General features: G+C 38.8%; 1 gene segment (V, D, J or C); it reads right to left on the bottom strand.

The window, feature by feature from the left end:
- LOC127662697 (T-cell receptor beta-2 chain C region-like) overlaps positions 1–5,893 on the bottom strand; it is a 62,626-nt gene extending 56,733 nt beyond the window's left edge. The window contains 1 exon segment of the C gene segment in view: positions 5,741–5,893. Within this exon segment, the coding sequence occupies positions 5,741–5,893 (153 nt within the window).
- Between the last annotated feature and the right edge of the window lie 8,140 nt (positions 5,894–14,033).

The following is a 14,033-nucleotide window of genomic DNA, read 5'->3' as shown; positions in this document are numbered from 1 at the left end:
TTCAGTTAACTTGCATTGGGAAGTCACACGTCTCCACAAGCATTTATCATGCTCAGGGTTGCCAGATAAGTTATGCAACACTGCCAGTTTGAGATTTATACTTGCACAAATTAGAAATATTGCGCCTAATGTTATACTTATTTTGTGCAATCTGGCAACCATTTTACACGCGTAAAAGTAACTACTATATTTTGACAAAATGTTATAGTTTCATGTGAAATAATCTAAAGGTAGAATTTATTAGACTTTATATCAACAGTGGTAGTTATAGTTTCAAGATGTGTTTCATTTAGTATTTATTTTTCATAAATCCATTAATTTAATATTAGTATTACTATTATTTAAGACTTGCACACTGACCTAACCATGGTAATAAGGAGCCTTTCCTTCTGTGTAATATGTGTATAAATATGAAATATTAGTTAACAAATGGGATAATAATGGGCTCATATAAGTAAATATATTCTTACATTTTTAAAAGGGGGAGAGACAACTTACTGTAGATTTTGTTGTTGACATCAACAACAAAAATAAAGTCACTTGGAACTGCAACCCAGGATACATTAAATACAGGTTATGTTTAATCTATAGCAGGTCAACACTTGATTTCCAATGTAAAATCTGCGTCCTTAAGCAAAACCAAATGAGAACAACTAAGTTAAAGGGATAGACAGGAGCAGTCTGGATGTGCTGTCGTGCACCTACAGTATATGTGTTAGGAATCAGACGAGGGCAGACGAGGAGTGAGGCTCTACATGCAATTTATTTAATGGAATAACAAAACTACACAGGGAACAAATAAAACATCCACGAGGGGAAAACAAAATATAAACACGAGAAACATCCACGGAGGGCACGGCAGGACCACAGTCAAGGACAACCATTACATTTAACAACCAACAAAGACTGAACAAACGACAAGACTTAAATACAAAAAGACTAATGACACAGGTGAGAACAATGAAGTGCATTGGCAGTGATGAGGGCAGGGAATTATGGGAAGTGTAGTCCAGAACAGATGACAGGGGATAAACACAGGGCAGACAACAGGGGATCGTGACAATATGTAAACTGTTAATAATTATAGGACTTTACTTCAAAAGGACATTACTTCAAAAGCTCACACAGCTGATGTTATTTTTCATTTATTAGTTAATTAAACAGTTTATAATTCTGTTTATTATAATTCTGTTAGCATTCTTATTTTTTCATATTTATTTTATTTTCAATAGGGAGACTTTTTTTACACATACTTCAATAAAATAAATGGTATCAAGTTTCAATTATAAAAATACTAATTGTGTAATACTGTATACCATGATATTTTCTGAGACTGTTATCATACCATGAAAATCTCATACCGTTGCGAACCTACTGTGGAGTTTCCCCAAACACATGTCTCCTGTATGCAATACTTCTTTCTCTATGTTCTCTCCTCTGACTGACACTGAGGTCTCTAAACTCCTCCACTGCAACCAACCCACCACTTGTTCCCTTGACCCCATTCCTTCTCACTTTTTCCAGGCCATCTCTCTGTCCATCTTACCTGGACTCACACACATAATTAACACGTCTCTACTTAAAGGCACTTTTCCCACTACATTTAAGCAAGTTCGAGTAACCCCGCTACTGAAAAACCCTGCACTTAACCCCACACAGATAGAAAATTACAGACCAGTCTCTCTCTTCCCATTCATGGCAAAAACACTTGAAAGGGCAGTTATCAATCAAATCTCTGCCTATCTCTCACAAAACAAACTGCTGGAAAAGTGGACACTCCACCGAAACTGCCCTGCTGTCTGTCACCAAGTCACTGAGACCGGTGAAAGCTGAATCCAGATCATCCGTTCTGATTCTGCTGGACCTTTCTGCAGCCTTTGACACAGTCAACCATCAAATCCTACTCTCCATCCTCTCTTCTCTGAACATGTAACACAACTGCTTGTTCAGTCACTTGTCATAACTAGACTGGACTACATTAACTCTCTCAATGCAGGTCTCCCTGCATGTGCAATTAGACCTCTGTAAATGATCCAGAATGCAGCAGCACGTCTGGTCTTTAATGAACCAAAGAAAGCACATGTTACACCACTCTTTGTCTCTCTCCACTGGCTGCCTGTTGATGCATGTATTAAATTCAAGGCTCTGATGCTGGCATACAAAACAGTAACTGGATTTGCTCCAGCATACCTAAAATAATTTCTGCAGAACTGCACGCTGTAACGGTTACCCTGTCTTGTCTCACTGTTGCCCTTTGTTTGTAATTTTGTCACTTTTGTTATTCCTTAGTTTTCACTTTTGTCACCCTTGTACCTCCATAGTCTTGTTTTCCCTCGTGTTCACTGTTCATTGTTTTCACCTGCCCTTGTTAATTTGCCTTTGGTTTCTGTTAATCACCTTGTTCACCTAGTTTGTGTTCTGTTTGTTCATTGGCCCCTTTTTCCCATGTTTTTGTATTTATATCCTGGTTTTTGGTTTAGTCCTTGTCTGTCGTTGAATGCTGTTGTACGTAGTTTGTGCTCGCTCCCATGCCTGTGTTCCCGTGTTCCAGTTCCTGTGTTTTCGTGTTTTGTTTTCATTTGCCCATCGTGGTAGTTTTGTTTATTCATGCCTGTTTGTTTCCTTTAATCAATAAACCCGCATTTGGATCCTCATCCCTTGTCTGACTCCGACCTCATTCGTTACACACGCCCACCAGAAGCCTGCAGTCGGCTAAGGAATGGTGCCTTGTAGTAACAACACCGAGGCACCAAAACCTCATTGGTGGAATGACCTTCTACCTGTCTTCAAAAATCAACTTAAAACACATATTTTTCATGAGCACTTAACCAGTCACTACAAATAATAATAATAATTCTTGTTGCACTTTAATCTGTTTTGAATAATATTCTGATGCTAGTGAAACTTTGTGGTATGGCATTTCGTACCACTGTCTCCTTAAGATGATTCACTTATGTTTTCCTCTTGTAAGTTGCTTTGGATAAAAGCGTCTGCCAAATGCATAAATGTAAATGTAGTAAGAGTGGAATCCTTTAAATTGGTAGAACCCAAAGTGTGAGGTCCCCTACTGTGAGGCACTGGGAGATGGTTGGATGTGAGAGATTTTTTTTTTTTATTATTATTATTGTCATTAAACTTTTGAAGCATGCTTCCAATCCAATTGAGTGTTAATTGTGCAATTGACTGATATATTTAAGCTGGACGGTTGAGTCTGTAGATGACAGAGACTCTCAGGGAAGACAGATGGCTGCCATGCTAGTTTGTTTTCTTGTTGTACATTTTAAATTATTAAATCCACTGTTAAATCCTCTGCTTAGAAAAGGGTTTTTCCAGCATTGAAAATGTATTAGTGGCCACCTAGGCAAATTATATGATATTGAAATTAAGCTTGTTTTGCCATATTATAAGCACTAAATATACTGATCATCTGGAATGTGGATGAGCATGTGTGATTAAAGACTGGTTTCGTGTTAGTGTTGTGCAATGCGTGTTAACCAGAATTCTCTCAATATGTGAGCTCCAGTGACAGGATAGTGCAGAGCGGATCACATGTCTCATTAAAATAGGATTTTATAATCTTGATGATGTCATTGTTGAGGGACGTGTTCCGTATTTCGTTTCATCCAATAGGAGTTGAGAGTTTGATTCTTCAGAATTTCACACATAGGTGTAAAGAGAACAATGCTTCATAGGATCTGTTTTGGACTCCCTTTGTTTCATTTTGGTGTGGTTGTTGTTATCAGGCTTTGAGTGTTCATATAGGCCGCAGTCAGGCTTTATGACTGTGTGTAGGCCTGCCTTTGTCTCTTATCTGAGTACCTGAGGCCCAACAGCTGCAATAGTGCGGTTTCCCTTTTGGAGATTGATGCAACAACAGATACAACAAAGTTTAGTTGTAAATTCAGGGGCTTATGTTTAAATCTCATATGTTTATTTTTTATTTATGAGAATTAATTGTTAGAAAGGATTAATCAAGCTTTACAAAAACGAAAATGTTAACATAACAATGAACACATAGGCTATAACTGAGTGATGAACAGTTTAAGGTAGCTACAATATTTATGCAGTTACATCTCAATATAACTTTTCTAAACTGCTTAATTTACCTAACTGCACTTCCATCAAACATTAGAGTTGTGTGGGGGTGGGGTTGATGAAGCGTGATCTGCTGTCATGTCACAATCGAGTTGTATTGTGGGATATGGAGCTGCCTGAAGCGTACATCAGAGTAGGCTCACTCCCTCAGTCAAAATTGAGGGGGAACGGACTTCCAAAATGGGCTTCTCCCAAAGGCTTAGGGGAGTTAGCGAGTGGATGTTAAAAGTGAAGTGAAATGCAGCCCTATTCTTCAAACCACAGGTGGAGAGCTGTAGTTCCAACTACATAATTTGCGACGGTTTCGGGAAATGCCAAATTAAGAACTATGTTGTTAACGATGGAACTTGTCACCATAATTGGCAAATTATAGTTTTAGGAAACGCACCTCAGTTTCCCAAAGCCAAATCCACACCTTAACGATAAGTGAAACTGAAAAAGAGAAAAACATTCACTGCTCATTTCTGAATAAATTAATATACCCTTTATAGCTGGACACAAAATTAGGATAAGAAATTGCTCATTTTAATTTACAGACCTAATGTTTGATGGCATTAAATCAGTAACCTAGTAATGTATGAAATCTACAGTAACCTAATAATCATTCTGTGGAGATAACTGAAGAACAATTTTGAATTTCACTTTTACCTGCAATATTTTTTCCTGGTACCAGTCTATGTTTTCATTATTGCCATAAACAAATTTTAAAGTTAAAAAGATTGGATTTTGTTTGTTTTTTTTCTGGGTCTGTTGTGTCACTCAGATCCAGTTTAAACTGAAAAGCGTTTGCATGTATGCGAGTTTCTGCACCAATGCACATATGTTATATCACTTGAAGAGGCATGTTTGATGAATTAATAATTAATTAATTAATTAATTCAAGTAATTCAGAACTGAAAAAAAAAAAGAAATGACTGATTACAAATTATAAGGAAGTTCTGGTAGATTTGATAATTTAACAGTTGTTATAACCAGTACAAAATATAAAGCAAGATTTTATATACTAAAACACAACAATACAATATCTTAATTTCAGATGTGTATTTTACTAAGAATTTGATAATGTAATAAATGTTGTCCTATAACCTAGCCTATATTTCACCCAGAGGGGCACCTCATCTCGGGCCACTGTAGGTACCCCTCTGTGTATGTGCCCAGAAACAAATATACTGCAGATATACTACAGTAAGAGCAGGATTTTACCAAAATTTTTGTTTTACTGATGAGCGTGTGCGGTACTTGAGCGGAGCATCCGCTTGGGCCGTGAGCGGTTGAGTGGAGCACACTGGAGTGTTTCACTCCCATGCTCTGGTCTTGTGGCACCCATTATTGTGAGGATGATTAATTGAAATTTTTTAAATGAATAGGTGTTACATTAGCCGAACTAGTGGTTCTTACTTAACACTCACCGCTGTCCTTATATCTGATGATTGCATTCTCTATTAATCATTGAGAATAAGTTTGTACATCTTCATTTAAATATTAAAATTGAGCTCTGCATTAGGCCATCAGATGACGAACCCAGCTGTCATTTCAAAAATGAATCTTACAGATGTTGGGTTGCATTTATGTGTATTTCCTGCAAGTTTTTTGCTTTGGTTTTTGTCTGGCATGTAATAGCGATTATGGCACTGTGTATACTGACAGCACAGTAATAGACAGCAGAGTCTGACAGACTGACATCAGAGATGATAAGAGCTCCATTCAGTGTGCCCTCTCTTTTCAATTCAAAACCTTTGAATCCATCCTCATAACTTGGATCAGAAGTTGCACCAAAACTGAACACGATTAGGTCCATGGCTGTATCCCTCTGCTGATACCATAACATATATTGCATGCTACTGTCATCATGACTACAATTTATCTCTGCTCTGTCATTCTTGTTGGCCAGTAAATGCAACGTCTGCTGAATATTCACACATCTCGCCTTCCCTGTGAAAGAAAGACAGACATTGTGAGACATAAAAAAAAGAAATGAATAATACAATAAATTAATTAAACTTTAGAAAATAATAAACATATTGATAATAAAGCATATTGCTACTACAAAGCACTTCTTACCCATATACAAAAGGAAAAATATGAAAAATCCAAATGCAACTTTGAACATCCTTATAATTCAGGGATATAAAAACTAGTCTGTTCAAGCAAAGCCAAATGAATTTGCCTAAAAAAAGTGCATGAGAGAGAACGTTTAAAAGGAAAAAGAAGAATCCTTTACAATATAATAAAGTGTCACGCCTCCCCCTACTTGCTGCATTATCAAAAATTCCTTGATGTATTTAGCGAGGGAGGAGTGAAATTAATTTTTATGGTAAGGTGGGGCCGGATGTAGTCATGGGCAGGGGTGGACTGAGCCCACCCAAATGTGAGTCTTGCCCACCAAATCAAACATTTGGGAAACATGGTTTTAAATAAAAAAAATAAAAAATTTTTTAAAAAAATTATATAAATATATAATAAATATATATTATAGCTTATAGCTATAAAAGCCAAATAGAATTTAAATTTATCTGTAAAGAGCTTGGTATAGATTGACGGACTCACCCCATTTTGCTAAAGTCACAGGTTCTGCTGACTTCCTATGAAAATATTTTAATGAGTTTATTTATTTGTGGCTGAGACAGCTGCGGTTTCTGGTTTGTCCTCCAAAGAGTTTTTTGTCATAGAGCTTTTCGCTGTTTAGTCACTGTGTGATCTAGCAGCACAAAGAAACACTGCTTCACCCCCTCCTTAACTTCCACTGTTAGGGTCCATTTCTTTGTTTCTGCACCTGACACTTTAAAGCCAGTTGTAAAAGCTGTCTCATAAGAGGAAGCGGTTCCAATGATGCTTGCAATAAGCACTGGCTCTTTGCCTTTTATTTGCCTGTACCAGAATTTGTAGTCATAATTAGTGTCGTTCTGATAACAATGCATTTCTATTGAAGAGCCTGGAAGAGTGGAGATGTACGTCGGCCATTGAGTGATCAGCACACCGTCACTGAAATCTGTTGTAGATGAGCAATGATGTGTAAAAACAGGTTTGTTACAGAAATCTACATCAGATGAAAACCATAAAACTAACTTATTAATATTAAAGTTGGATACCTTTTAGACAAAGCAATGAAGTGTAGAGGAGGAAAAGGAAGGCCATTTAGATTTATGTATATGAACTGCACTCTGATGCTCTGTTCAGTATAGGCTACTTGACAAAATAGTGATTCTTTTTCAAGCCACGCCCTGTTTGACACCACATTTATTGATAAAAATAATATATTAGATTTAAATGAAAGTCACAAAGAAATATATGTGACAAATCTGACCAGAAAGAAAGGAAGAATGAAAGAAAGAATTATATAAGACAGGTAAGATTTTTTTGTATTGTGAAATTATGAGATTTTACTCATTTACTTATGAGAATTACTCAAATCCAACACCCTTTTCTCATTACTGTAATGTAACAATACAGTCAATACAGTAATACTAAAATCTAATTTAGTTTGACTCTCTGCCCTGCAAACAGCCTTTATCAGATTAGGAACCCAACTGTCATTTTAAAACCAAAACCCAGAAATGCTGTGAAACATTTGTCTGTATTTCCAGTTATTTAGGTTTTAGTCAAGCAAGTAAATGAGACTACAGCAATGTGCATTCTGGCAGCACAGTAATAAACATCTAAATCTGACAAACTGAGATTAGAGATGACCAACGCTCCGGTCATTGTGTTTTTCTGGTCAGCTTGAATCTCTTTTGGAATCCAGATTAATAATTTGGTTCAGTTGTGTCATAGCCGATCAGGGCCAAAGATTTGCTGTTATGGGATTGTTGATACCATAACATGACATCTAAGTTTCGGTCATCGTGACTACAGGGGGTCACTGCCTGCTCCTCTCCGTTTGTACACTAAAATATATTCTTGCAGTTTGTCAAAAAAATAATGATTTTATGTGACATATAATAATTCTGTAAATTCATACATACAAATAAGATGAAGAAAATAGCTAGTTCATAAGTGACACAACACATCCTTTAAAGTTTAGAGAGAGTAACCTGTGAGCATTGTATGAGAAGAAAAGAGACATTTCAGCTCCTTTGCAGTAATACAACCCATTCTACCACCTGATCCACAGCTGCCCCATAACTACATCTTGCGTATCGACTGCATGCATTCCTTTTTGCCACTGTGTTACATTATTGATTATTGCATCAGTCTCAAACATCTGCTGATCAAGAACCAAATCGAATCACATCGACAACCAAAACAACAACAAAAAATTATTGCGGTAAGTCATGGCATCCGCTCATGTTATTTCTTTCTGCATTGCATGCCACATGTTTACTAACGCTTCTTCCATTAGCAGAGAGGGATTCATCTGTGATAAATGTAAGGAATTATTCAGGCTGATGGAGCAGGTTAATGATTTAGAGACACACATCAAAATGCTAGTGGAAGTCAGTGAGAAAGAAAGCCGGTAGATACTGTTTCGGATGTGGGTAGTACAGCGAACAACACACTCTAGATGTAGCACCTCCACAGCAGGGTGTTTGTGAGATATCCTGGCAGCATACTCGTAGGGCAAAGTGACACCACTCTCCCTTTCCTGTTAAGCTTTCCAGTCGATTTTCCCCACTCAGTGATGCATCCACTGAGAATCATGTTGAAAGAGCCTTAATAATAGCTGATTCTATTGTAAGGAATGTGGAAATAGAGACTCCATTTACCATTGTTGATGCATTTCCGGGCCTCAAGCTTCTGACATCAGATCAAATTTACAAGTGCTGGCTAATTCTAAACGTGGATTTTCTAAATTTGTTATTCATGTCGGCACTAACGATGTCCGGCTTCGCCAGTCGGAGATCACTAAAGATAAAATTAAAGAGGTGTGTGAACTTGTAAAATTATGCTCAGCATGGTGGTGAGGTTTATAGTAGATCAGTGTCACTGAATGGCTGGATGTCTGAGTGGTGTCCGGAGAATAGCATAGGATTTATGGACAAATGGAAGAGTTTTTGGAGTAGACCTGACCTGCTAAAGAGAGACGGACTCCATCCCTCCATGGAAGGTACCGCACTCATCTCTATTAATTTAGCTCATAGTCTTAATAGTGATAGTATTTGACTATCTGGGGCCCAGGTCAGGAAGCAGACAATTCAATAGCAGGTTATTCAGAACACCTGCTAGCTGCCTTGAGATGTCACACAGTTCACATAAACTACAACATATAGAGTCTGTATCACCTAGATATAATATGGAGACTGTGTTTCCCAAGCTACCAAACACAAACCCATTACTAAATAATTTTGAAAAAAATTTGATTAAAGTCAAAATTGAAAAAAAAAACATTAAATTTAAGATTAACATCATATAAATGGGCTACTAAACATTAGATCTCTTTCTACCAAAACACTAATTGTAAATGAAATTATTAACGATCATTGTTTGGATGTGCTCTGTTTAACTGAAACCTGATGAATACATTTGTTTAAATGAATCTACTCCCCCAGGCAATTGTTATAAGCATGAGCCTCATCTGAAGGGTTGAGGAGGTGTTGCAACAATTTACAGTTTTTGGTGTTACTCCGAGGACAGGATATAAATGTAAGTCTTTGAACTAATAATGCTTAATGTGACACCATCAGATATAAATAAAAATATTTGTCATCTTTTGCCCTTGCTACAGTATGTAGATCACATGAGACGTACTCAGATTTCCTTGTTAAATTTGCACATTTTCTATCAGATCTAGAATTGTTGGGGACTTCAACATTCACATAGATAATGTAAATGACACATTGGAATTAGCATTTATCAATATTATATCAACTCTCTTGGAGTCTGTGACAGGATGTGACAGGACCAGCTCGTCACCATAATCAAACACTAGATTTAATTATATGGAGTTGATGTTGGTGCTATATAAATTCTACCGCAGAGCAATGACATCTCCGATCATTACATTGTCTCTTGTTTGCTGCGATCAGGTAATGTCACTCAATCTGCACCACACTATCGTTCAAGTAGAACTATTCTTTCGACCACTAAAGATAGCTTCACCTATAGTCTTCTAGAATTGTCTCACATACTCAGTAAGCCAAAAGGTCTAGAAGAACATGGTGTAATAACAGAAAATATAAATACAGACTTCTCTAGCACTCTTGATAGTGTCGCCCCCCTTCGATTAAAGACAATTCAAGAAAAAAGCCCTGCACCATGGTACAATGATCACACTCATGCTCTCCAAGAAGCTTGGAAAATGGCGCGCAAATGGAAGAATACAAAATTATAGGTATTTTGCGGTGCATGGAAGGATAGTATCTGTAGTTACAGACAGGCACTAAAAGCTGCCAGGTCAGCATATTTTAGCAAACTCGTGCAAACACAGGCTGCTACTGAAGGAGTGAGCTCTCCCCCCAACAGTGACACTAGGGAAGCGCTCTTCATTTTTTGGGGTTTTTTGGAACATATCGCCCTCGGCTGTTCGCCTAGCTGCAAAAATAGTGCATCTTTTATTAGTATGTTTTCCTAAATCTGGGATATTCTCGCCCTTAGCCTGAGGCCTGGATGCAAAAAAGCATTCTTTATTATCAATTCCCTTGAACTGAGAGGTGCCTGAAAACACAGTGTGAGTGCTTGTTGACACTGTTAAACATAACTCTGAGTTCCCTCGTTTCTCTGAACTTGAGGAGAACTTACAGAGTGGACTCTTATAGAACTTAAAATGAGGGGGCTGGATTCCCACCTCCTTATCTTTGCTGGCGGAGAGAGGGGGCAGGGGAACATTTGAATGTCAGGTCGAATGCTTCTTTTTCCGATCCTCGGAGTGGGGCGGGCAGTTTCTAGCCACAGCTGCAAACTAATGTATTCCACATGGTGCCGAGCCATCTGGTCTTGGTCATTGACTTGCTTGTTGCCTGCCATGAGCAGGTCTTTGACGTCTAGTGGCTGAGAGGGTGGTTGCAGTGCTTGCTTGGTAAACAATGGTTAAAGGCCTCGTCCTCCTGTTTCCTGAGGGTGCAGTTTTCCCTCATTTTCTTGATAGCCGGCCTGAACAGACACTTATTGGGGTCGTAAGCTGTGTCCATGACTTCTGCTTTCGCCCAAGCCTGACAGCTTTAGCCATAATGCTCTCTCACCTGACATGGCCAAGCCCATTACATGGCCACAGCCCTGAACTGTGCCCCGGGAAGAGCGCAGAATTAAATCGTTCATCACAAAAATTTCATCCCAGAGTACCAGGTTCACCACTCAAGTGTCTAGTTGTTGCCCCATCTCCTCCAAAATCTCTGCCTGGTACACATACCATAGATTGATAGACTGATAGATTGATGCGGTCATCTGTTCCTTCTAACTTGTCAGCAAAATCAGAGAGGAAGCAGAAATAGAATGCCTGGTCAGTTGGAGAACATAGGCCACTGAAGACACTACCTCTTGGGTTCCAGTAAACCCCAGCTCTCCCATCCCCTGAATCTCCAACTTTGAATATCCCTTGGCAGGGAACTTGCTCTAAAAGGGGCTAGACATATGGTGGGACATCTCCTTCATGCAAGCAGGCACGGCGGGCAGGATTTGGGTTAAGCTGGTGGCAACCTTTACCCGTCGTTAGGTCTCTTTCTGCTCCATCATCCTGGGCTGCAGGCCAAGCTAAGCCCAAGTTCGCTGCAGCTCATTTACACACCTCATGCAGGCCACTGTCCACCTGAGAGGCCGAGTCGGCTGTGCTAGGGTATCTAGACTGTTGGGCAGGGGAGGCAGAATTGTCTTCCTCCTCTTCCATGTCTAAATCGAGGAGGTCTTCAATGATGGTTTGTCCGTTGAACAGTAAAACTAAATCAGCAAAAAATCTGGATGTGCTGAGAAAGCTTGCTGTAGTCCCCCATGGGAAGAAAGCGCAAATGACTTCTGTAGGGGTCGACCTAGGAGGTATAGGTAGGGTGGAGCCTGGTCATTGGTCGACCTGTCTGTCAAAGACAGACGTGGTGTCATAGGAGCTTCAGTAATGGTCCGTAATGGTCAAGTGATTCCCATAGTGAAACACGAGTGATGTTAGAAAAAGAATCACAAAAGGAGGTAGATCCTTTTCCTATTTGGCTCCTAAACTATGGAAAAGTCTCCCTAATACTGTTTTGGACCCAGGCACACTAACTCAGTTTAACCTCACTGATCTCTGCTGCATCTCCTTTGTCTATTGACAAACTACAATCTTGAAATGGAATACATAGTCTATAATTTAATTATCAACAAAAGCCTTCACCAGCAAACTAACAAAGAATGCATCTATGTGAACTTCAAATCAAGTCAAGTCAAGTGGTTTTTATTGTCATTCAACCATATACAGTTAGAACAGTACACAGCGAAATGAAACAATGTTCCTCCAGGACCATGGTGCTACATAAAACAACATAGGACAAACACAGAACCACATGAGACTACACAGACTAAATAACATTTCTACATAAAGTGCACGTGCAAACGTGTGCAAAACGTACAGGACAGTACAATAAATTACTAAAAGGGACAGGACAATAGGCACAGTAAGAGACAGTGCAGCGCCAACCAGTACACATTTGTAGTCTGAGTAGTGCAAAAAGATGACACTTTCTAAAATGCTAAATGTAAATATAACATACTATGAAATAGTGTTCTATGGACAGGCAAAAAGTGACAATGAATAAACCCTCTGGGGTCTGAGGGTGTTTTGGGCCCTGGAGAAGTTTTGACATGCCTTGAAATTTGTGCTTTTTTTCAGTTGCTTAAAAACACATTAATGGCTAAAGTCTGATAACACTGTATTCAGCACAAACTGGGCTACAATAATATGTGAGCAACATGTGTGCACATGTTTGTATTTCATTGTCATTGAAATAAGTCATTGAAATAAGGCCATATAACACATACTCAACATTTGTCCACAAGGCTTTTTGAGAACTGGATTTTGTAGCCTAGAGTTTTTGCTACAAAATGATGTGAAAAACATCCTGATCACTTATTCATACAAAACAATATAGTACTTTAACTTTTATAAGACACTTTTAGTGTTGAAAGCTCATATCACGAGGAGGTGTGAACTATAATGAATATTGAGGTAATTCACACCTGATGACACAAAAGAACCTCCCTGGGCCTATCAAAGAGGAATGTGACAGAAAGAGAATGAATGTGAGGACACTTAATGATCAAAATCAAGTTTTAAGTTAACAGAAGTTACATAAAGGTTACATCTTTACATAAAGACTTTACTTATTTTCATACCTACACTACCATTTAAAAGTTTTAGAAGTCTCTTCTGCTCAACAAGACTGCATTTATTTGACCCAAAATACAGTGAAAACAAATATCCAGCAGGACGAGCCGGAGGGTTAAAGTGCAACTCTGGACATGTGCAAAAGTTGGATGGTGTACAGGTGTGTGTGTGTGTGTCAGTCTAGCCCTTGAGTATTGAGGAGTCTGATGGCTTGGGGGAAGAAGCTGTTATACCGTCTGGCCGCAAGGGTCCGAATGGTTCGGTGGGAGATGTGCTCTTCTCAGCCTTCGAAGAAAGTAGAGACGCTGCTGGGCTTTCTTGGTAATAGAGCTGGTGTTGAGGGACCAGGTGAGGTTCTCCACCAGGTGAACACCTAGGAATTTGGTGCTCTTGACGATCTCCACAGAGGAGCCGTCTATGTTCAGCAGAGAGTTTTCACTCTCCTGTGCTCTCATGTGCTCTCCTGAAATCAACAACCATCTCTTTTGCTTTGTCCACATTCAGGTTGTTGGCTCTACACCAGCGTGTTAGCCGCTGCACCTCCTCTCTGTATACTGACTAAAAACACTATACAAATAAAAATGACTTGACAAAGTTTTGTATAAGCTGATATGCCTAAAAAATGGTTTAGAGATTGTGCTGTTAGACATTTTCAACAACTGTTGTAATGTGGTCACTGGCTTTTCAGCATTCTGCATTATGCCAATCAAATTAA

Source organism: Xyrauchen texanus, chromosome 22 (genome assembly GCF_025860055.1).
Source record: "Xyrauchen texanus isolate HMW12.3.18 chromosome 22, RBS_HiC_50CHRs, whole genome shotgun sequence".
Taxonomy (NCBI): Eukaryota; Metazoa; Chordata; class Actinopteri; order Cypriniformes; family Catostomidae; genus Xyrauchen; species Xyrauchen texanus.
Note: the sequence above shows the minus strand (reverse complement) of the source record. Positions and strands in the feature narration are given on the sequence as shown.